At 41.0% G+C, this 23,101-nt stretch overlaps 1 protein-coding gene across 1 annotated transcript in view; it reads left to right on the top strand.

Annotated features, from left to right (window-relative positions):
• Positions 1-23,101, top strand: part of Lrpprc (leucine rich pentatricopeptide repeat containing) — an 83,961-nt gene that overhangs the window by 24,261 nt on the left and 36,599 nt on the right. The window contains exons 13-23 of the mRNA XM_021186193.1: positions 197-290; positions 2,646-2,712; positions 8,664-8,691; positions 10,336-10,393; positions 11,446-11,552; positions 11,766-11,843; positions 12,184-12,228; positions 12,540-12,653; positions 13,608-13,738; positions 14,367-14,452; positions 15,796-16,003. Of these exons, the coding sequence (XP_021041852.1) occupies positions 197-290; positions 2,646-2,712; positions 8,664-8,691; positions 10,336-10,393; positions 11,446-11,552; positions 11,766-11,843; positions 12,184-12,228; positions 12,540-12,653; positions 13,608-13,738; positions 14,367-14,452; positions 15,796-16,003 (1,016 nt within the window). The remainder of the gene's footprint in view (positions 1-196; positions 291-2,645; positions 2,713-8,663; positions 8,692-10,335; positions 10,394-11,445; positions 11,553-11,765; positions 11,844-12,183; positions 12,229-12,539; positions 12,654-13,607; positions 13,739-14,366; positions 14,453-15,795; positions 16,004-23,101) is intronic.

The following is a 23,101-nucleotide window of genomic DNA, read 5'->3' as shown; positions in this document are numbered from 1 at the left end:
TGGGTCCCGAGTAAGAAATAAAGGCGTGAGCCACCACACCGGCTCAGAAGGTTATTCTTTAACAAGATAATGGATGATCTTGGTTCACGCTGATAGAAAACATATGAAATGTTGGAAACTGAAGTGACATATCAAAATATTGTTAGCTATTCTTACTATTGAAGAGTATTATCACTGACGTGTGCTTTATCCCCAGGAAAATGAATGTCTCCTTGCAAGTAGTACGTTTGCTCAAGCTGAAGTGAAAAATGAAGCAATAAAAGGGAACTTACAGAACATTTTGTCATTTTGTAAGTATTCCATGTAAGATCGACTTGGTGTTGACTTCAGCATGTGCACAGGAGTGCGAGCAAGCACAGCTTCAGGCTTTACTAAGGTCACACTGAGTAGCAAGGTCAGGGCTTGAGCTTGTGGCTACTTTGGAGTTAATATTAAGGTTGGAAGGAGCTTGATGGTGGACTGTGGAATCTGGTGAGACATCTGGTAAGCCACTGGAAGCTGCTTCCCAGCTTTAGGTAAGAGAAAGCACAGCCTACGCTTGCTGAACATTGAAAGGCATCATTTGCTCTTCTACGTAAAGTCAGTCCTGTTGACAGAAAGGCAGTGAGGGAAGCAAACAGCCAGAAACAAAATCTGATTTTAACTTTGTCTTTTTCTGCAGACCTTATATTTTATTTTGAGTAAATAAATATTTCTTAAAGTCTTTGTTTTTTAACATGTTCATGATACTATTTGTCAGGAATTCAGATTGTGGGAAAAGGGTTTTGTTAGTTTCTTTGGGGAGTTTTTCAAGAAGGACTGACTTAGTTGGTCTTGAACTCACAGATTTGCCTGTCTCCTGCCTCTCGAATGCCAGGATTAAAGGTTTACCTCTGCCTGGCACAAAGCAGTTTTGATCTCCTTAACCTTTGATTGTTGTATATTTAGAGTGTATGGGGGAAGCTCTGGCGTTTACACCAGAGACTGTTAGTAGGGGAGGCTTAGCATCCTGTGTGGAGAAGCAGTCAGTGATTGTGTAATGGCTGCTCTCTGAGTAGATTGTGCCCTCTCCTGTATGCATAATGGACGCATTTTCCATAGTAACTAGATGAAAGCAGGCCTTACTGTGAGGGACACCCCCTGGGCTGCTCCCCTCCTGGACATTCTTCTTACTTCAGCTTCACACTCAGGAGAAGTGGCACGTCCCACCTAGTCTCCTGACGCCATTCTCTGTAGCTGTCTTCAGACACACCAGAAGAGGGCATCAGATCCCACTACAGATGGTTGTGAGCCACTGTGTGGTTGCTGGGGATTGAACCCCAAGTCCTCAGGAAGAGCAGCCAGTGCCCCTAACTGCTGAGTCATCTCCAGCCCCAAAGTATTTTTGTAAAATTGCATTTTAAAAGGAAAGATGCCAGAGAGTTAAGACCAAAGAATGCCTGAGCTTATTTTTATCAGTCTTCCCTTAGACTCCGAGGTCTTTGAAGAGCTGTATGTAACTGCTGGTATCTGTCCTTGGCAGCTCTTAGGTAGGCACAAGAACATCATATTCTGGGGAAGAATAGCAGTTTTCTCTTGATCGGATTTGTGTAGGACACAGGCTTTCATTTGTAGGCATGTCAAAGCTCAGAGTTGCTGCGAGGCATGTGCTATGTCCATTTCAGGTTTGCTCATATTGTAAACAATTTTCAGATATTTCAGTGAATATCTAAATACTATGAGATTAATGGAAAACATAAGCCCCTTGTTCAGGGTTTTATAATTGGCTTAAAACACTTCTTATGTGGGAGTAAAAATTTTATGTACAAATTTGAGTTAAAATTAAAAATGATTTTCTTTCCACAGCCTTTTAAAAATGAAGTCAAGTGTCTTACTCTTTCTCTGCTATGCATCATGTTCAGGTCTTGACTGTATTATGGATTTCTCGCAACCCACTCATTCCATCACTCAGCAGCCATGTTACATACAGTGTAGGGTTCGTTAATTAGACCAGACCATTCTACTCCTGCTGCAAGCAAAAACCACGGTCAGGAAAGGCCCGCAGTGACCCTGTCATTAAAACTAACTCTCTGGCGAGGTTTACATGGCAAATGACGCTTACTGATCAACTTTGGAGCATTGCAGTTGTAGACTGTTAAATATGCATGAGTGGTAGAGCAAAGAGAGTGGGAGGGAGGGGGAGGGGAGCAGAGGAAGCCGCAGAAGGGAGGGTCTGTCTTGTGGTAGCTGCTGCCCTAGCATGGATGCAGACAGTGGTCATGGTGGAAAATGGAAGAAAAACTGAAGGTTCACTGGGCCCCATGACAACTCTTGGAAAATCACTTTGTTTTGTCTTTGGGAAGGAAGAAAGTCACCTTGCTAATTTCCTTACCGTGCCGGTGTCTGGTGAATACACTTTTAGTTATGTAGTAGAGCAATTTATTATGAATTTGCTACTGTATGAAAGCAAGGCTTTAAAGGATGTCTTGTTACACGTATTATTTATATTTATATTATTTACATTGCATCATGAAGTAACTTTACGTGAGACATTTTATTTCTAAGTAATGTTTCCCAGTTGAAAGTGCAAAGGTAGGCAAACCAAGTCAGCACATGAGTTGCAGCTTAGTGTGGGTCATTTTGTTTGCTTGGCCTGAGATGTTTTGACAATCGTTTTTCTTTTGCAGTGGAATCGAATACATTGCCTTTCTCGTTTAGTTCCTTGAGAAGCAGCCTAATTCTAGGCTTCAGGAGGTAAGAGTATCAGCCTAAATATTTTCTGTCACTGGACTCCTTTCCCTAGTGCTCCTGTGTTTGTTGAAAACTGCCTCTGAGACAAGCTCTGACCCTCGTGAGACTCAGGCTGAGTTAGGTCTGGGCAGTCTTTCCATTACCTTTCCTGCGAGATGCACGTTCACATCACTCTTTGAGCATTCAGTTTTAATGGTTTTATTCTGTACATGCTACTAATTTACTCTAAGATGTTTGAGGACAATTAATGAACTTTCCCTAGTGTGTCCCTCTGTTGCTATTACTGCATTGAGATACGGAAGCAGGAAGCAGGCAGACCTTACAGAGAGGAGAGCTTTTGTTGAGAGGTGTGTCCCTCTGTTGCTATTACTGCATTGAGATATGGAAGCAGGAAGCAGGCAGACCTTACAGAGAAGAGAGCTTTTGTTGAGAGGTTCTGAAGCCTGCACTGGTGTTGATTTGGTCCGTGAGTGTTTGGGCTGAAGCACAGAGTGGATGCCACCTCACACTATGATGAGAACAAGTGGGCGGAAGCCAAGAGCAGCCTGGGCTTGGGCTCACTCTTAACAACTTGTTGTAGTGAGAAGCTCAGGAGAATACTCTAACCCCTCCCCAGGACAACTGCCCAGTGATGGAAGACCTCCGTTACATCTTACCGTAGGCCATAGTGAGAGCCCAGCTTCCATTATGCGAACCCTTGGGAAGAAACTCAAGTCATATCTTAGTACCCACCAATTTTGTTACTTTTTAAATAGTCACAGAAAAATCAAAGCAGAGTGAATGATTGCCTCCGTATCCCATGGTTTCCTAAGTTTCTAACTGCCATTCTGATCCTGCTGAATGCCTAGATACACATTGGTTTCTTTTTGCTGCACTACTTTTAAGTTGTAGACATAACACCCTGGCTGTGCAGTGTTCTTCAGAATATCAATATTATCCCTAAGGTACTTGAAATATATTGTCATGTGATTCATATAGTCCATGCTCAGATGTTCTTTTTTTTTTTTTAAGATTTATTTATTATATGTAAGTACACTGTAGCTGTCTTTAGACACACACCAGAAGAGAGCATCAGATCTCATTACGGATGGTTGTGAGCCATCATGTGGTTGCTGGGATTTGAACTCAGGACCTTCAGAAGAGCAGTCAGTGCTCTTACCTGCTGAGCCATCTCTGCAGCCCCAGATGTTCCTATTTTAAGATGACTTAGTATGCAGAGTCGCTGCTGCCAACCTGATACCTGAGCTCAATTTCTAGATCCCACGTGAGAGAAGGAGAACCCAGTTTCCCCCTAGACTCAGGGTTATGTGTAAAGCTGGGTGTGATGACAGCCACTGTACTCCCAGTGCTGGGAGGTGAGGCAGACAAATCCCTCCAGCTCAGTGGCCAGCTCAGTGAGAGACCCTGTCTCGAAGAATACGGTGGAAAAGGAAAAGGTTCCTGCAGTGGCCTCTGGCCCCTACATGAGCATACATACTGGTCTGCTGGTGCATGAACAAGTTCATCACACACACACACACACTTTGTGAAATGGCTCAGTGGGTGAAAACACTTGGAAGCCCAGTGGCCCGAGCTCAGTCCCTGGAACTGACACACCAGCACATACAGACACACTCTTCTTTCTGCCTCTGCATGTGAGCCATGCCACGCTTACACCGTGATCCTAGCCCGTAGAGCATAGAGTCTACCGGCGCAGGGAGGACTGCTGTAGAACCCGACTGAAGAAGAAACAGTCGCAGTGTTGGTAATGAAGGACGGCATATGTCTGTCCTTGATGCACGACAAGATCCCTTCTCACTTACACCTCGGCTCCTCAGTGTGTCTTCTGATCTCAATACTTTTTAGTCCGTTTGAGTGGCATTTTTCAAAATTTCTCGACTTGTGGAATACTTGCATCATAAAGCTAAGCCACTGTGGTAGGAACAGAAATCTTAACGGGTACAGCCTGCTACTTGCCTGGGGCAGAGGTTGAGCTGACTGAAGTCTTACAGCTTCTTGACCCTGGAAGATGCCGTCTGCTTGCTGTGTTTTCTCTGATCCTGCTGACTCATGGCCTTCTCTATCAGTGGCTTGTTGGAGATGCAATAAAATTTTAGGTTGAAGTAACAACATCCATAAGAATATAGATGTGGTCACTACTTCTACTTCACCCCAAAACTTAACAAAAATTTAAAACTACACGAGGGTAATTACAATCCTTTATGTCAGCATTAATATAGTCAAGTCTTTAATGTGTTGTTAGAATAAATAGCAATATATTTTAAAATGTTGCAGAACATTCTGTATAGTAGTCAAGCCACCTATTTTGTGTACTTTGGAGAGTCGTGTTATATGTGATCAAATTTAGAATAGAATTAGAATTGACTCAGCACTGAAAAACAACAAGAGACCAACCAAGCAAACAAACAACCAAACAACAACAACAAAAAAAAAACCAATGTTTTGGGCTGGAGAGATGGCTCAGCAGTCAAGAGCACTGACTGCTCTTCCAGAGATCCTGAGTTCAATTCCCAGCAACCACATGGTGACTCATAACCATCTGTAATGGGATCTGATGCCCTCTTCTGTTGTGTCTGAAGACAGCTACAAGTGTACTACTCATATAGAGTAAATGAATCAATCAATCAATCAATCAATAAATAAAAACTGAATTTTTTTTTAAAAAGAAAAGAAAAGCCCACTGTCCATAAGCCAATCTGATGGCCTTTCTCAATTGGTTTTCTTCTTAGAGGACTCTGCCTGTGTCAAGTGGTTAGAAGTCTACCTAACGCACTTTCTTTTTTAACTGCATTGTTGTTGTTGGGTAGGGGATGGTGCATGTGGGGTTCAGAGGAGCTGATGTTCCCCTTTCACCTCACTCTCCATCAGCCGTGCATCATGGGCTGTGCTGTGAGCAGCCTTTACTTGCCTCGCCAGCTTACTGGCTTGTGTCTCCATCTCTGGCCCTCTGTATGCAGTCTTCTGAAACCCATGCAGACCTTAGGCTTCCTGTGTGGCTGAGAGTGGCCTTGAACTCGTGATCCTCCTCCCACTCGGATGCTGGGGTCATAGGTAGTACCACCCCTTCCTTCCGCTGTGCTGCCACTTGAGACACATTCCCAGGCCCATCTCGTAAGAACTTTGAGAGTGCTGGAAAGCCGCTCCGGGGAAGGCTGTTGGGTACCACCAGCCCTGGCCATGCCTGCTGCAGGGAACCTGGCTATGGGGCCTTCGGAAAGTTGTTAAAACATACAATGCTGTCTTTCCAAAGACAAAAACCAAAAAACATTCAACATTAGGGTATTCCTCTATATATGGTTTTCACTTTATAAATTGTTTAATAGCATACATAGATAAAATCACTTAAGTTTCAGTCATTTACGTTTAAAGCCTTTTTTTATTATAATGAGATTTTCTACTTCAAATTTTCTAAAAAAAAAAAAATGAAGCTGCACAAAAAATATTTTGAGGCCTTAGGACATACATAGCTCAGTTTGTAGATTGCTTGCCTAGCACGCGTGTTTTTCTGAGTTGGTCCCTAGCACCACGTGAAGCAGATGGAGCAAAATGATCTGTGCCTGTGATCTCAGCCCTCTGGAGATGGAGGCAGGAGCATGAGCAGCCAGCACATCCTCTCGGGCTACCTGGGGCCCTGACTTCACGCACGTGAATAAGCCACAGTCGGAGCTCTCAGTCAAATGTAGGATGCAGTTGTGTTTAGAAAGAGTGAGACTTTCTTTCCTCTTACCAACAGCAAAACAAAAGTGTAAGTGGAAAGGAGGCGAGGGCTCCCTTGGCTTGTGGTTGAAAGTCCTGAGCCATTGGGAGGCAGCTTCTGCACTCAAGTCAGCAGCACCTTGACGAGATGTTAAAGCACTGGGGAGGGAGCAGACCAGGGTTCTTTACTCTTTGGTCAGGACGGATTTTCTGACTTAATTCACAACAGTCTGGATGTTGTTTGGGAAGGTTGCCAGCCATATGCTGAAATGAAAGAGCTGGTTTCTTGAACCTAAACTGTGTAAGTCATTATTAGCCTTACTGGAGTCATCAAATCAATGCCAGATCTTCAAGTCCTCTTTGTAAACAGTGGATGAGATGCCTTTGGTGTTGTCTGACCTCACCAGAACTGAGAGATGGGATGTTTGCTCCTAATTCGTATAGGAAATGCGCCAAAGGCTTAAGCAGAAGTCATGGGGAAATAAGCCCAGGTCACTGTGTTGGTTTTGTCTTTTCTCTCATTGTTGCTCCCCTTGGCCATCAGAAGGTCTGTCTGCTCTGTCTGTCTGCTCTAGCTCCCTTTCTAGCTTCGCCAGGCAGACTTTAAAGGAGGAGCTGGTGGAGAGCTGTCAGCAGCACAGACTTTGGTACCCAGACATCTCTGACCTTAAACTCCATAACACAATCCAAATGTTAATGTTTTCTTACAAATTGTCCTCCCAAATTCCATTATCACTCTAGAAAAAGCTTGCTTAAAACCTGTAGTCAGTCCGCAACAGAAATAGTACCAGTATTTTTTTCAGTCCTGTTCTTCACAACAAAACAAACCCATCCTTAAGTAAAACAGACTAAAATTAAGGGTAGTGTAGGGAAAAACAACAACAAAACTGTCCTTTACAAGTTCTGCCTTCTCAGAAATTTATTTTGTGGGTAAAACAGAAGCAAGAATTATTTGTTAATTTATTAGTGGCAGATGCCAAGGTTCATAGCTGTGGTATCTGGGGTCAAATGGTTTCAGTTATTTCTTTTCTGTTTTCTTTTTAAGATTGTTTATTTATTTAATTTATGTATATGAGTACATTGTAGCTGTCTTCAGACACACCAGAAGAGGGCATCAGATCTCATTACAGATGGTTGTGAGCCACCATACGGTTGCTGGGAATTGAACTCAGGTCCTCTGGAAGAACAGTCAGTGCTCTTAACCATTGAACCATCTTTCCATCCCAGAAGCAGGCATTCCTAATAGTGTAAAATTACCACAGAAGCTGAGTATATACAGCTGGACCTGAGGACAAAGCTCAGCGGTCGTGAGAAGTCCACATTCATTTATGGTCCTGTTTTTAAAATGGTGTGTCATTTAAACAGGCCATATTTAAGTCTAAGGTTTTTCTTTGTTTCATTGAATTGATTTCAAGTTTTATAATACAAAGAATCCACATATACCCTCTAGAGTATAGTATCTTGTCTCATCATTTGTACTGCCTCTATGTCTGTCACATTGTGCGTGGGTGGGGGGCGGGCAGGAAGAGGGTGTTTGTGAATTACTTGAGCTTAATCGCGTGGCCATCCTCTACCATTTGGTATTTTAGTATGTAATCTAAGAAGACAAGGATGTTCTTTCCTGTGACCTCAGTTAACACATTTAGGAAGTTAAGCATTCCTGGGCTACTTTTAGCTAACATACAGTTTATGATTCTGTTTTAAAGTTTAGGTCCTTTTTCATATCTTATTCCCTTTTTGTACAAAGTCCTATTCAGGGGTGGCTATTAGTTGCCATTTATTTAAAATGTTCTCTAATCTGGAATAACTTTGTCTTTTATGACACCGATCTCTCACAGTGGTTCCATGTTGAGCTGCAGGTTGTATGTCCTGTGCTAGATTGCTTTTTCAGGGAGCTGCATCCAAAGACATGGTTGTTACCCATGGCACGCGGGAGTGATTGATACTAGTATCGATCACTCAGGCAAGGTGGTTGAGTTCTCCATATTTCAAGTGAGTTAGACACTTGGGGCCCATGCAGATAAGCCTACTCTTTCAGACCTGGACCCCAACATGTAGAGGTAGGTGGCTTTTTAGTGGTCCCCATCCAAACCGAAGTTTATTTTGAAAAATTAGTTCCTTTTCTTGAATAGTTCAATTTGTTATTTATTTACTTGTTAAAGGCATTGATTTTTTTTATTATTATTATTGATTATATCATATAATTACTGTTTTTTGAACCTCTGGGCTTATTTTTAATCCTTTGCTGCCCTCTGCAGGTCGATGAACATAGATCTTTGGAGCAAGGTACGTAATTCCTAATACTGCAACACAATGTGATATGTGGAAAATTATCAAAACCAAGTTTAATAGCCTCACACATTTCTGATGTATTATTACAAGCTAATGGATTAAGAGTTTTGATATTCATAGTTTTAAAACAGCAGGAAAAATGTTACTCAATTAGTCTTAAGTTCTTACTATGGTTTTCATCTTTCAAGACAAAAATGCTAGAATTATTGTGGTGACATTTGATCTTGCAGGCTTAATAATTTTTTGGTGGTGCCAGGGTGGGTCCTTGCATTTCCTCAGTGAGCGGTTTCACTGAGCTCATTTCCAGCCCAGTTTCCTTGATCTATTCACGTGTGTCTCTGTGTGGTTATGTGTCTGTAGGTGAGTGGTATGCAGACCAACCCAATACTGCGTGCTATCTTTGAAAGAAACCACCTGGTTTTTAATGCCAGAACAGTTAATGACTGCATGAAAAGATTTTAGGTCAAGAAGATCTGAATGGACGCCATTCGCTAACCTTCCCAGTTTAAGTTTGTTACGTTTTATATGTTTGGTGTCCAACTTGAACCCAGAGACTTACACGTGCTAATAAGCAAGTCAGGCCCAAGTATTTTTTTAAGTATAAATTTCATCCAGTTCTCTACCTGGCATTCTTGCAGCTGCCTTTCAGAGTGGATGCTTAATTGTAGTATGTAGTTGGGTTCTATAGAGAAACAGCCCATCGACTAGGAGACATTTACTGGTGTATTCATTAGATGGATCTGTTGAAAATTGTTACTGAATACTCCAGTTGTCTCACATCCTCTGTGTAGCTACAGTTTTTGTAGAATTTACTAGCGTACTTTCCTTTGTGTTGCCTAAGGGGCAGCTTATAGAGGGCTGCTTCTCTTTTTACTGTCACCTACCCTTTGGATTGCATTAGGTGAAGCATACCATTCATGATAGCAGAAGTAACTCAAGTTTGGCTTTTATTAACACTAATGATATATACCAGGCTAGGCTCAGCTGTGGACTACACATAAAGCAGCCAGAGTCCTGACCCTGACCATCTAGACCATTACTATATGTTTCTGCTCCGTGTTCAGCCTGAGGATTTCAGGATAGGGTCAAACACTATTTATGGTAACAGGTCGGTGCCAGAGGTATACAGTCATCTTAATAATAAAGTTTGTACTTGTAGGATATTTTTACATTGAAAATTTAAGTGAATGAAAAATGTTAATGAGAAATGCAAAGTGCATATTGTTTTCTGGTCTAGCACATTTTACTTGTTATTTTCCTAATATTTTACCCAAAAGGGGAGCAATTGATCCAATTTGAGTAGACTCCGACTGCTATGATGAGAAACAGTGCTCTTCTGAGTGTCCAGAGTCAAATTTAAGTGTTACGTTAGAGCCTTTCTTTGTGATGTTTCATAATACTGCAGTTTTTCTTCATTTACTTAAAAATTATTTTTAGAAAACAAGTGTACTATTTAAAAACCAAACGATCTGTGGGTGCGGTGGGGTAGGGTGGGATTACCGTGAGAAAGTAATACCTCACTGGGTAAGGCATTGTTAGTTCAAACATTCAGTCTCATATTGTACTTGGGTTTTTTGTTAGTTTATGTTTTGTTTTTTGCTTCTCTTGCTGCAATGCATGTATTTCCTGTCTTAACAGATAACAGAATTGTTGTACAAGGATGGACGCTATTGCTCAAAGCCTCCGGGACCATCTGGTAGCGTTTCTGTCTGTATGATTGTAACTTAGCCACAGAGCCACTCTTTTGTGTAATGATGGGTTAGAAGGATTACAGCAGCAAATACTCTTGATTTTGAAAGTGGAAATTTGAACACATTTGGTTATAATAATCTCTATAGAGAAGTACATTTTGAGAGTATGTATGTATACACTATAGTGTATGGTATTACTACATATATATATATATATATATTTAAGACAGAATGTGGAGCCCTTGAGGTATAGATCAGAGTTCCTGATATTATCTGTGAAGATAGGGTTAGAAACTACTGTGTCTCCCTGTCTATGATTTCAGTGTTTTGCATGTGTGGTTAACTTTATGCATAAAGTAAGAAAGGGCTTCGATTTTTCACTTAAATACAGCTTACTAACTAAAAGACATAATTGAGAATTTAATGATGTCAGGACTATATAGTTTCCTATAAGAAAGTGCCCCTCTTGGAAGTTCAAACCTCCTTTCCTAGGCACTGACACATGGCCCTATGAATTTTATGCTTGAATGCATAAGAAAATTACTGTTGTTACAAAAGCATCTTTGTTAATCTTGGTTTTTCATTGGCTAATAGGCAGCTCTCCATGGGATTACTATATCTGCTCATTAACACTATTTTAATTTTGTATGCTCAGTATTTATCAGTCATTTCTAATTTTCAAAATATTGTCCACAAAAAATTAGTATAGAACTATGTGAAGACATTTATTTACACTCACTACGTGTGCTTTGGACAGGGGAGGGTGAGACCTGGGCAGGACCACTTCTGTCACAGAGCAGTTGAGAGAGTAGATTGAAGTAAGATTCAGTACTGAGAAGCTGTCACTCGGTCTGAACATAATTAATATTCCTTTCACTCAGCAGTTAGAGATGCGCTCCCACACCACAGTCTCTATGCCTCAGTGATCACTGTTGCCACCTCAGAGCCTCTCATCAGGGTGACATCGCATACCAGAGTGATTTCTTATAAATTAATCTTGATGACATGACAGTCTCGGTAATTTTAGTGGAATGCTTTCTCTTGTTTTTTTCCACAGAAGCTGTTGGCTATTTTCTTTATAACTTGATTGACAGCATGAGTGACTCAGAGGTACAGGCCAAGGAGGAGCGTTTGAGACAATACTTCCATCAGCTGCAGGAGATGGTACCATTTCATTTTTGCTACATACTGCCTGTCTTGCCTGACATGTATCTATTAGGTTTCAAATGCTGCTTTTAAGAACACCCGGACTGCTTCTCAATGACACGCGAGAGTTAGAGACTTAAATTATGTCTGAGGTAATCTCTGTTAGAGAAATTTCAAGTTGGTTGTCTCAAACTCAGCGTTTTCTTCACCCCCTCCCTTTCCTTCTCACAGAATGTTAAAGTTCCTGAAAACATCTACAAAGGCATTTGTAATTTGCTGAATACCTACCATGTTCCTGAATTGATTAAGGTGTGTGGGTATAATCCATCAAACTTTATTAATTGCTTCATTTATATGTAGAGAGTTTTTACTTAAATTACTTAAATTTAACTTGAAGGGTCAAAATTTTTCTGTTCCAAAAACAACCATAAAAATAAAGCTTTTATTGATTGCTGGTAGAAACTGTTTATATATTAAAGGGCACATCTAAAACATTACAGTGATTAATGCAATATGAATAGGATTCCTGCAAAAATTTAGAAAGGTAGCATTAAAATGAGGTGGGGCTGTAAAATTTGCCTTTAATATTCACTAACATATTTTTCCCCTATTTTTTCTAATTCTGTACTAATTTGATTCCCAATTTTAGGATATTAAGCTTCTGGTTGACAGAGAGAAGGTAGATTCTCAAAAAGTAAGTAGTATCTGACTTTGTTGTTTGTTTGTTTTTTTTTAACTACTTCTAATGAGAATTCCAAACAGTGTCCCTGCAAGCGATCTTGTCTGTCTCTGAGCTGGTAAATCTATTCGCCATCTCAGAAGAACATCTAGGATGTTCCATATGATCTAGGAGAGAGTTGTGAACTCTCCCCCTCTGCAGACCTGAGATTAATATTTAATATCCCTTGGAGCATTTATGACAGAGAGAGAAGCAAGGCACTCCCAGGGCTGAGTGATAAGGACTGTATTTCCTTTCCGTAGTAAACTTTTGTTCTTCCCATGTAGACTTCTCAAGTTACCTCATCTGATTTGGAGTCAAGACTTGAGAAACTCAAAGCTGAAGGCCAACCTGTGGGAGCTGTCCTGAAGCAGCTTCTCCTGCTGCTGTGCTCAGAGGAGGTAACACTGACAGCTCTTTCCTTTTCACGCATGCTTTCGGGGTGAGACACTCTATATAGACCACAGTAAGTCAAACCAAGTATAATGTTTATGAATTTTACACTTTATTATTATGTGTCATGCTTGAGAACAGTTCAATTAAATGAAAGGCTAACTAATTTCAGCGACACCTTGAATGACATGTTTTCAGGTTGCTGTAGTTTTGTTTATGATAATCTGCAAAGTGAATGATAGTAACAGCGTGATAGGTTTATCATACATGCCAAATGTCCTTTCAAGCCATGGCTCCGGTCTCTCATATCCAGATTGTCAAGCAACTGATCCATGCTGGAGTCATTTGCAAGTCAAATACAACAAGCTTGTTAATGCAGGGATTGAAATTCCATTTTCCTGCTAGGAAAAAGCTTTCTGAGATAAAGGGTCCCTTGCCTTCTCCAGCAGGCCTGCAGCTGCACCTTGTGTTCATGTTAGTGTGTGTGCAGTTTGTTCTGTATCCCTACACTTTGGAAGTTTCTGCTTGAATAGACTTGTTCACATGCCTGTGAATGTTTAGGGAGAAGTGTGCTGTGACTAAACTTTGAGATGATGTCATGGCCCTGTTACATCCAAACCAGGTTTCGTCACATTGCTTGTATACTGAACTATTCTGAGGGGCTTTTCAATTCTGTATATTTCTACCTCTGGAAATTAGACTGTTAGAGAAGACTTGGAAAATAGTGTAATAGTCTAATTTTAAATTACAGATAAGAAATCTTTTAAGCCCTGCATATATACAACTGGCTTGCACATGCACACACACACACACACACCCTTAGGAGCAGAAATAAGAGTATGAAACCATTTTTTTTTTTTCAAAATACTGTCAACTTTTTTAAAACTCTGAACAACACAACAAAAAATCGTGGTATTTTAACTTTTTTTTTTTTCTCTTTTCACTAAATCCTTTTATTGTAGAATATGCAAAAGGCCCTTGAGGTGAAAGCAAAATATGAGTCAGACATGGTTATTGGTGGCTATGCAGCATTAATAAATTTGTGCTGTCGACATGATAATGCAGAAGATGCGTGGAACTTGAAACAAGAAGTGTAAGTGCCTTGCAACTGGAATAAACCAGCAGATGCATAAAGTGCCCTGATGCACTGAATGGATTGAAGATTGCTCTTACATTCTTGTAAAAGCTCTTTTGTTTTCAGTGTTTGTTTAAGTTCCATGCTGGAAGGGCTCCTGAGTTACTGACGTCAGACTTCCTGCAGGGCCTTGTCTGTGTAGTAGAACATTCTAGTTCCCAAGCCAAGGAGTGCGGCAGCCGCTTCCAGTGAGCTGCGGCCCGTCCGTCCCTTGCCCTGTAGTGCTGCACACAGTCCTGTCTACCCCAGGCAGCTTGCGTTTCTTTACTACCAGGTTCTAACACGGAGATAAGTAAGTGTAGGTATTCGGGTGTTCACAGTGAAGGCTAGAACATGAAAAGACCCGTGAAGACAAAGTGTGTCTTCAGTGTCTTCCTGTGCAGCCAGGCAGTGTGTGCTTCTGCAGTCCTCCTTATGCGTTCATGACTGTAATTAACTTCGAATTGATACATGGTTTCAAACATGTTATGTGTCAAGGCGGGTATCACATTGCAGACTGTTTGGTTAGTTTTTGGGAAGTGATCAATTGACTACGACTGTCGTTTTTATAGTTAATTGACTCCCATAACTCTGGCTTATTTTATAGTGACCGCTTAGATCCTTCGGCTATTCTTGACACCGCCAAGTACGTAGCCCTTGTAAAAGTATTGGGAAAGCACAGCAGACTCCAAGGTAAGCCCCAGGACATGGAGGGACTCTGCGACACCAGTCTCTACCCTGGAATCACACGTGAATTGATATTAATGGCTATCATGCTCTTCAAAGTGCTTGAATACTTTGCATACAAATTTGCATGTGAATCCGAGCAGCGACTGCATGGGCAGTGCAGGCCATTAGTTTTAATGGATAGGCAGGCTTGTCATTTACTTTTGCACAGCTCAGTGCCTTTTGCATTTCTGCAGCTAGTTTTTATTAGCATTGCTGTTTGGACTGAGTTTGAAGATCATGACTTATGGCACAGTTTGCTTATGTGCCTGCACTAATGGCTTTGTTTTTGCTTAAAAAGATCTGAAGGCTGAACCTACAACCTGCGAACACAACCTGATAGATGTGGATCTGAACTGCCAAATTTTGTCTTAACCTTTAGCGACAGTAGCAAGACGGATATTTTAGTTGAAAAGTGAATTTGATTACATGGATGGTTTGCGTGCTCTAATTTCCTTGTTGGAAAATTGCTAACCCTAATAATCTAATTGTTTGCACTTGCTATGCAGTCCTCCTGTTGCTCTTGTTGTTCTTGGTCCTCTTAGCCTGGTACCGGGACCTGGTCCTTACGTTTCCTCTCTTTTATTTTCAGAAGAGACGGAGTGGGAGCTCTTTTTGATTTGAATGTTGACATTTTTCCTAGGAAGTCTTTCTAACACAAATTAGTCTGCTTTTTAAAATTAGTTTTTGTGAAGTGGTCAAAACCTTTGTCTGTATAATAACTGAGAAGAAACATTATAAAAGTGCACTTACTCCATATTCTAAAATGTTTGTTTGTGCCTTCCTAATGAAGCTTAATGAATCTAATGTATTAGTATGCGGTCTTTTGGAAAGCTTTCATTGGCTCTGCTTGGCTAATTAGTATCGACATAGCAAACAGGCCGTATCGGTATCAGACCATTAGTCTGGCTGAAGATACAGTGTAAACACATCTTTATTATCTGGCCTCCTGACAAGCCATCTGCCGAAGAAACAATGGTGTGATTTAGCAGATGTTAGCTCTGAACGATAAAAGCATCCATTTAGCAGGATCTTACAGCTACAGGGCAGACCATACAGGGCTGCGTGGTGCAGAGTGGGCACGCGGTCCCTATCTATAATTTGTAGTCAAAGTTGCAGGGAAATGATAAAACCATGCTATTGTGGATTTATAATTGTAGTCTCGTTTAGAAATGCAAGTAGTAATTAACTCGAAATCGGCATTATACACTAGAATTTACATTCCTGCTGGGCTCGAAATGCTGGTCTAATAGCAGTTTGTTTTCCCTACATGAAATTACCTAAGGGTCTTTTGTGTTACTTCATTGTAGATGCTATTAACATTCTAAAGGAGATGAAAGAGAAGGATGTTGTTATCAAAGATGCAACAGTCTTGTCCTTTTTCCACATCCTCAATGGTGCAGCTTTAAGAGGTGAAATTGAAACAGTAAAACAGCTGCATGAAGCCATCGTGACTCTTGGGTTGGCAAAGCCGTCCAGCAACATAAGCTTCCCATTGGTCACTGTGCACCTGGAAAAGTAAGCTCATTGACTTTGGATTTGGGATGGTGGGATTACCAGGATGTGCCTGGATGTCTGGGGCTTTGCTCTGCAAATACTCTGGTGATGTAGAACCCTTGACTCATTTGTTGATGTATAAGGAAACCAAGGTAGACTAGGAATCCCTTTGGACACCAGCAGCCCAGCGGCTGTCTTTTACCTGTCAGTGGAGGTCTCTAGTGACTCTTGTTTTTTAAAGAGCGTATAATGGAATTATATGAAATTGTATCTGTGGTCGGGTGTGGTGGTACACACCTATAATCCCAGCACTCTGGAGGTTAAGGCTGGAGGCTGATAGCAAGTTTAGACCCGTCTGAGTTGTGTAGTGAGTTCTAGGCCAGCCTTAGCTACAAAGCAACGCCTTAACTCCAAAAACTAAAAACAAGCCAGACATGGTGGTGCATGCCTTTAATCCTAGCACATGGGAGGTGGGAGGCAGAGGCTGGCACATTTCCGAGTCCTGGGCCAGCCAGGGCTATAGTGTGAGAACTGTAAAGAAATGAATAAGTAAATACAAAGTTTCCTCCAACCTTTGAGTCTGATAAGTGCTGGTTATTAATGACTATAAGAAACTAAGATCCTCTGGAAGGCTTTCTCCTTATACCCTGTGGTTGTTATCCAGGGATAAACAGAGACCTCTCCTGGCATTCCTCCTCTGTTTGCTCTGTAACCACATGCACCAGGACATGAGTCCAGCTCTGAGAAGTGTTTCTCTTTATGGGAAATGAATTTTGTTGAGAAGGCAAGAGTTTCTGAGATTGGAATTTTTTCCTTTGCAAATGCCCTTGTTGGTTGGTGCCCAGTTTAAGGCGTTACTTGCAGAGCAAGTCAGTGTTTCTTCTAACAAGGAGAAAGAGCTGTAAGGTTGGCCAAGCACCCTTCTTTCCCTTCCTTCCCTTCCTTTCCTTCTAGATTTGTTTGAATTTCCTACTCCTTGCCTGTTTGCCATGTATTCCCTGGCTGAATGTAGTTTATAATCTGTTTATTTTGTGATTAAGATTTCCTAATTTTTCTGTGGTATTGTCCTGTCAGTGTTAGAGCAAAACTGCCTTTTATCTTTTAATTGTTCTCATTGCCTGTCATCATCTCTGTTAGTTTTAGTATTATTAGCTAGTATTGTGACTATATATGATAATGATAGTGTTGGGTTTAAAATATGGAACTGAAAATATCTTTTCTAACTAGTTTCCCATTAGAAAATGTATATCTGCACATTGGACCTGCACATACCCAAAAGAATTGCTTGGCCATCTGCTCATCAGCGTCCTCAGGCTAGATGCTATGCAGACCTTCACGTCACCTGTCGGGGGCATTCAAACAGTTGCTGCTACTGAGTTCTCCAACTCACTGCAACTTTAAATAGAAATCCTATAATTAATATGCTTCCTAGTGGATTTTCTTGATTGTTTAAAAGGCCCATCTCTGCAAATTGCTTGTGGAACTCTACCCGGGGATTTGAAAGAAATGGGCCCAGTGCCCAGAAGAGTTAGGCCCTCCTACACCACTGGGCAAAACCAAGTAACTAACAAAGAAACGAGGCCATGTTAGAAAAGTATCTTACAGACAGGGCCACTTTGAAGGCAGAGGAGACGTGAACGGTTTCCAAAGAGGTCTGCAGACGGGGCTCCCAAACCAAGGGGCAGTGTTCGGGTTGGCGCTTGCTCACAGCCATTAGGTGCTTGTCTCTGCCTCGTTTGGCTGTCTTTGAGGAAATCTAAGTCAGGACCTTTTTAAAATGGTAGATTTTACAGATACTTAGAGAAGTTATTCCCTTCTGTATTCACTTGTGTGAGGTTTTGTTTTTGTATTTTTCTGCTTCTCTCTCTCTCTCTCTCTCTCTCTGTGTGTTTACAGAGACAGTCTCCCTGACAAGGTCTTTCTGTTTGATCTGTCATACCAAAACCATTATGTTGACTGCCCTAGATTTGTAAAAATAATAAAAATGAAACAAAGGAAGCGTCATATTTAAAATACTACCCCCACTGTCCTCCTCCCCGTCCCCCCTCCGAAAAAAAAAAAAAAAAACGGAAAAACATCTCTGGTAGCTTTGCGTCAGGAAAAACTGGGATAAAATACTGACTTGGCAACTTTAGTTGAATTATGTTTTGCCTGACTGATAGAAGAAACCTAACTAACCCAGAATCATGACAAGTGCAGGACTAACTGTGCCGAGCCTCCCAGACAACCATAACTGTCTGATTTGATTCCATAGCATTCACTTTGTAGTAATATCATAGGATTAACGCTGCAGGTTATGAGCTCATCTGCAAAATGAGCTTTTATTCACACTCGGGATAAAATTATGAAAACAATTTCAGTACATCATTTTAAAGATCTTCCTTGTTTCATTTAAAGGCCAGTGTCTTTCCAGGATGTCACTGCAAAAGACTAAAGGGAACATCATTTTCATATTACAGTTCTGATGCAAGTCGTCAAGGGTCTGTCAACTTGCATGTTGAACTGACTTCAAATATTTGAATAAAATCCAGAGGAAACTATAGTATGTTAGTTTGTGTTATTTGTGTACTGTAGAAATAATACATTTTGTTACTATGCATCTGTCAAGGGAAGCCATAGGTTTATGTAATTATAAAGCATCCGGTAACTAAGCTGGTTTACATTGTCCACAGGATAATGTTAATGTTGCCCAGAAAGGGAAGGGGCTCAATGTTGGTGTGCTTCTTTCTTACTGTTGCCATCTGTAAGCCTTTATCTGTATCTATATCTGTATCTAATCTATATCTATATCTATATGTAGTCCAGATGAATGCTCCTGTAAATGCTCTGTGTTTTATTGTGAATTTTATATATTTTATTGCACTCCTTCTTGACTTAGGGAGATGACAGAGGTCCGCCGTTATTAAAGGGAAAGGAACTTGTTTTCAATGAGTTAAAACAGCGTCTGCATAGTCTTCCCGCTATAGTAAAGAAAACGAAATGAAGACGAGTGTGAGGTGCCTGCTCAGATCCTCCTGCGTCACACCAGCCGTTGGTTTTGTTGCGTGTGTAAAAGTGTCTGAGGCTGTTGCACTGGATTTTATGGGGACGGACGGATGACTAAAGTGCTGTGATTTCAGCTTTCCGTTAAGGAGTTTGTGTGTGCCGGTCTGTGCTGTAATCTAGAGATGAACAGATACTGTTTACTTCTTCCCAGAGCTTCTGCTAAGTTAATGTTAGAATCTCCCTAAGATGAACTGGTAAAAATGTGAATGTTGAAATGGTGTAGCCTGATTATATACATCTTACATAAATGAGAGGCGCGCTGTAAACTGCCGGCTGTTCGTGGTAAACACTCCCCTTCAATTTGAGCATCTTCATTTGTACTGGATACTTTTATTATATGTGGGAATGCTTGCCTTCCCGAGCAAAACTCTTTATATGTTGAAAGGAAATTAAGGAGGTTTGGCTCTTTTACTCCATTATTGCAATTAAGAATTTAGCATCATCAGTGCCAAAGGACAAAAAGTGTTTCATTTGCCCTAGGGGGACAGGACAGTGATAAGATGATTTTTCGTCAAGGATCATTGGGTCGTAATTAAGTTACATTCATGGCTATTGCTCTTTGAAGGATGATTGGTAAATGACAGGCTTCGTGGGCTTCTTACGGACAGTGTGCGGGAAGGGTTTCTCCCTCTGTCAGAAAATCCTGTTGAGCCTGATAATGTAAATGTGGCATTTTACTCTGAACAAAAGAGCAGGGAAATGAGCTATCTTGTCTAATCATTCAGTTGTTTAACACCGACTTCCAGTTTAGACTCAATTGGCTGGAAAGCACTTGACATGTGAAGTTAGTGCTGTTCCCAATGCGTGTTTGAGTAAATTTTAAAGTAAGTGACAGCTAAATTGTACCTAGGGAAATTACAAAGCCTTCAACACAGTTAATTTTTTGGGGAGAATTAGTTGTAATTGCAACACCAGTCTCCTTGAAGATTTCTCATTTATAGATGATGAACAGGAGAAAAACAAAACAAAAAACCCTCCATTTATTCGGCCCTTCAAGGTGCTGGTCCTGTTGACAGACCCGTTGTGTGAAGGCGACGGTGTCCTGACCGCTCTCCCCCATCCCAACCCTGGATGTTTATAGGGGTTTGGCCTTTTGCTTGTTTGTATGCGATGCCTCCCGTCTCCATCCTCATCTCCTTATCCCTGGTGAGTTCAGATTTGGGAGCTGGTCAGCCAGTAAGCTAAGCTCTTGAGGAAATTCAATAATCCTTTATACATGATGCTGAAGTACTGTATTCCAATTAAAAACAATTGTCATATTTTTTGTTGCTTCAATTATGTATCTACCTCAGATTTGAAATTTATTTCCTACAGATGTGTGAGGAGACCAAGTCAAGCTAACGATGTGAATTGGCAGTTGTCTTTTAGTTGTAGGAGGTCAGGATTGTGTGCAGCATGTGTGTGGTGTGTGGTAGCATCCTGAAGCCTTTCAGTGTTATCTCAGAGAGACCTTTCTGTGAGTGTGTGTGTGGCCAGCAAGCTTCTATGGGATTGCGGGCATGCTCTTTTGTTGTTGGTATTGTAGTCCACCTTAACTTCCTATTCAAAACTAAAATGGGCAACATTAGATCCACCATGCAAGCAAGTTTCACAGCCCTTTTAAAAGTTGTGTGAAGTGGTAAAATTAAATAGCTTATGTTAGTTTTTATGTGTAGTCATATTTTCTTAAAAATGAAATACAAACTCTAAAATAAATAGTGAGTGGGGACACCATGGTTAATAAAGACAAGGCTTTCGTAAGTTTTCAAATTACTTCTTAGATGTATGCATTCCTATTATGAATTTGTATGTACCCTGAAAATTTAGAAGTACAGAATCACGTTTTCTTTTATCTTTATTTCACATGATTTGATAACGCTTATAAGTATGCATTAGTCAAAACACTGCTGTTCAAAATTGCTCTTTATTAAACAATTTTAGTTCTAAGAATTATTTTATGTGGTCCCTCAAATACATATTTGAATAGAATTTCTAGTCTCTAGTCTTTAAAGATAGTGCAAGGGTGTGTGTGTGTGTGTGTGTGTGTGTGTGTGTGTGTGTGTGTGTGAGAGAGAGAGAGAGAGAGAGAGAGAGAGATCTGGTTTGTGAGAAAACAATGACTGGAATTTGTTTTTTGTGGAATAAACTTTACAATTGTATACAGAACCTTAGGGGCCCAACAGACTTGAAATAACAGACCAAATGTTTTGAATATAGATTTAACAGATTAAAAGTTCTTTTTCAAACAAGTATCATTTATTTTCCAGTCGTCATTTTTGATGTACCAAGTGAATAAAGCCATCATGGAGTACTTTGAGGTCACAGGGCTGGCGCTGTGCTGCCCCGCGCTGTGCTGCCCCGCGCTGTGCTGGGCTCTCACGTTGCGTCCAGGACGAGTTTTCTCCCCCTTTTCTTTCATTGTTTTGCTGCTCTGAGTGCTTTCACTCTGAAAGCATGGTGCTGCAGAGTGACGCATGACCCAGATGAGCTGGGACACAGTGGGCTTCCTTCTGTGCCGCTTGGACTGCACCCTTCAGTGAGGGTCAGAATCTGGAGTCCTGGGAATGGACACATTTTTCATTTCCATCACCTGTTTACAAACTCTACCAGGAAAAGATCAGGATGACGTAAAAGCCATGAGGAAGGCAAACTTAAGCGACACCAGCCACCTACGAGGTGCAAGCAGGAAGTAAGAGACAGTGAGGAAGCAAGCAGCCTCCAGTTACTTTATTTCTGTCTTCAGTCCAATTCGTAGGGAGTGTTTTGTAGATTAAATTATTCTGTCAGCAGCCTAAGGGGTGATAACATTGGCGTCTAAAGTTACTAACAAATATATGAATTATTTCCATTTTTCTGGTCTTGTCTTTTCTGTTGTTTGGAGCATGTATAATCGTTAGAAGCATATATTTGGAGACTAAGGACTATTAACATGTCGCTTTGACTGACAGAACAAATTATTCATTCATTTATTGATAGTTTTGACCTAATGTAGGGGAAATACAGTTGAGACAGTACTGTTCTAGTTTGAGAGTCAATCTGAAAAAGCAGATTTTGCCATTCAAAAAAAAAAAATGGTTCTCAGTTTTTCTCTTACAAATGTGCTCCTAGTTTTCTGTGAAGGGGAAAGTAGAAAGGCAATAACTGAGCCTGTGTCTAAAGCCGAGGGAAATCCTGATCATCTGAAGCTTTATAGCATCTGTAGGAGCTCCTATAGCATCCCCTTCATATGACAGTAATCTAGCCTGCAACATCGACTTTCAGTTTTGAAATTAACCTGCAATTTAGTCTTCACCCCAAATGACAAAAATTCAAATGACTCGGTGGGGTGCCAGAAGATGCACTGTAAACAGGGCATGGTGCTGTAGGCAGACCTCCCTTTACTGTGGGCTTGTCTCTCAACGTGTCAGCACCTCACAGGGAACACGTTGTCTGTGTACTCTCCTTCCTGTAGTTAAAAATCGTTATTCTACATAAAATAGGAATCTAATCCAGGGCAACATAACATTTGTGTGCTGGACAAAATGTAAGGCTTTTAGCGGTAAATTATAAAAAGCCTTCTTTTGTGTGTGAGAGACTACACTGTCCAGAGGAGTGTCTCCGGGTGTCGCTGTATCTTGAACTGTGCTTTAAAAATATATTTCATCCTCTCTCTTTTTAAAAAAAATACTATTTTTAATGACTTCTTTATTTTTATTTTATGTGTGTTGGTGTATGTCTGTGTGGAGGCTTCATGTCCCCTGGAACTGGAGTTCTGACAGCTGTGAGCTGCCATGTGGTGCTGGGAAGTGAAGCGACTACCCTTTAAGTGCTATGCCATTGCTCCAGCCCCGGGTTCTCTCTCTCTTCTTGTTTTTAATGTGAAGTCTCTTATAACAAATGAGTGCCCTGCAGGCCTTGGTGATTTCCCAGTGTCTGTGTAGTGAAGTGCCTAGGCTGAGAACAGGAGGCCCTGGAATGTGCCTCCAGTGCCTCCAGTACTGCCATCTGCTTACTCTGTTCTTCAGGCAAAGCCGTGACTCTAGAGGCCTCATTGGCTCTTCTCTAAAAAAAAAAAAGAGCTGGGCGGTGGTGGCGCACACCTTTAATCCCAGCACT

Source organism: Mus caroli, chromosome 17 (assembly GCF_900094665.2).
Source record: "Mus caroli chromosome 17, CAROLI_EIJ_v1.1, whole genome shotgun sequence".
Classification (NCBI taxonomy): Eukaryota; Metazoa; Chordata; class Mammalia; order Rodentia; family Muridae; genus Mus; species Mus caroli.
Note: the sequence above shows the minus strand (reverse complement) of the source record. Positions and strands in the feature narration are given on the sequence as shown.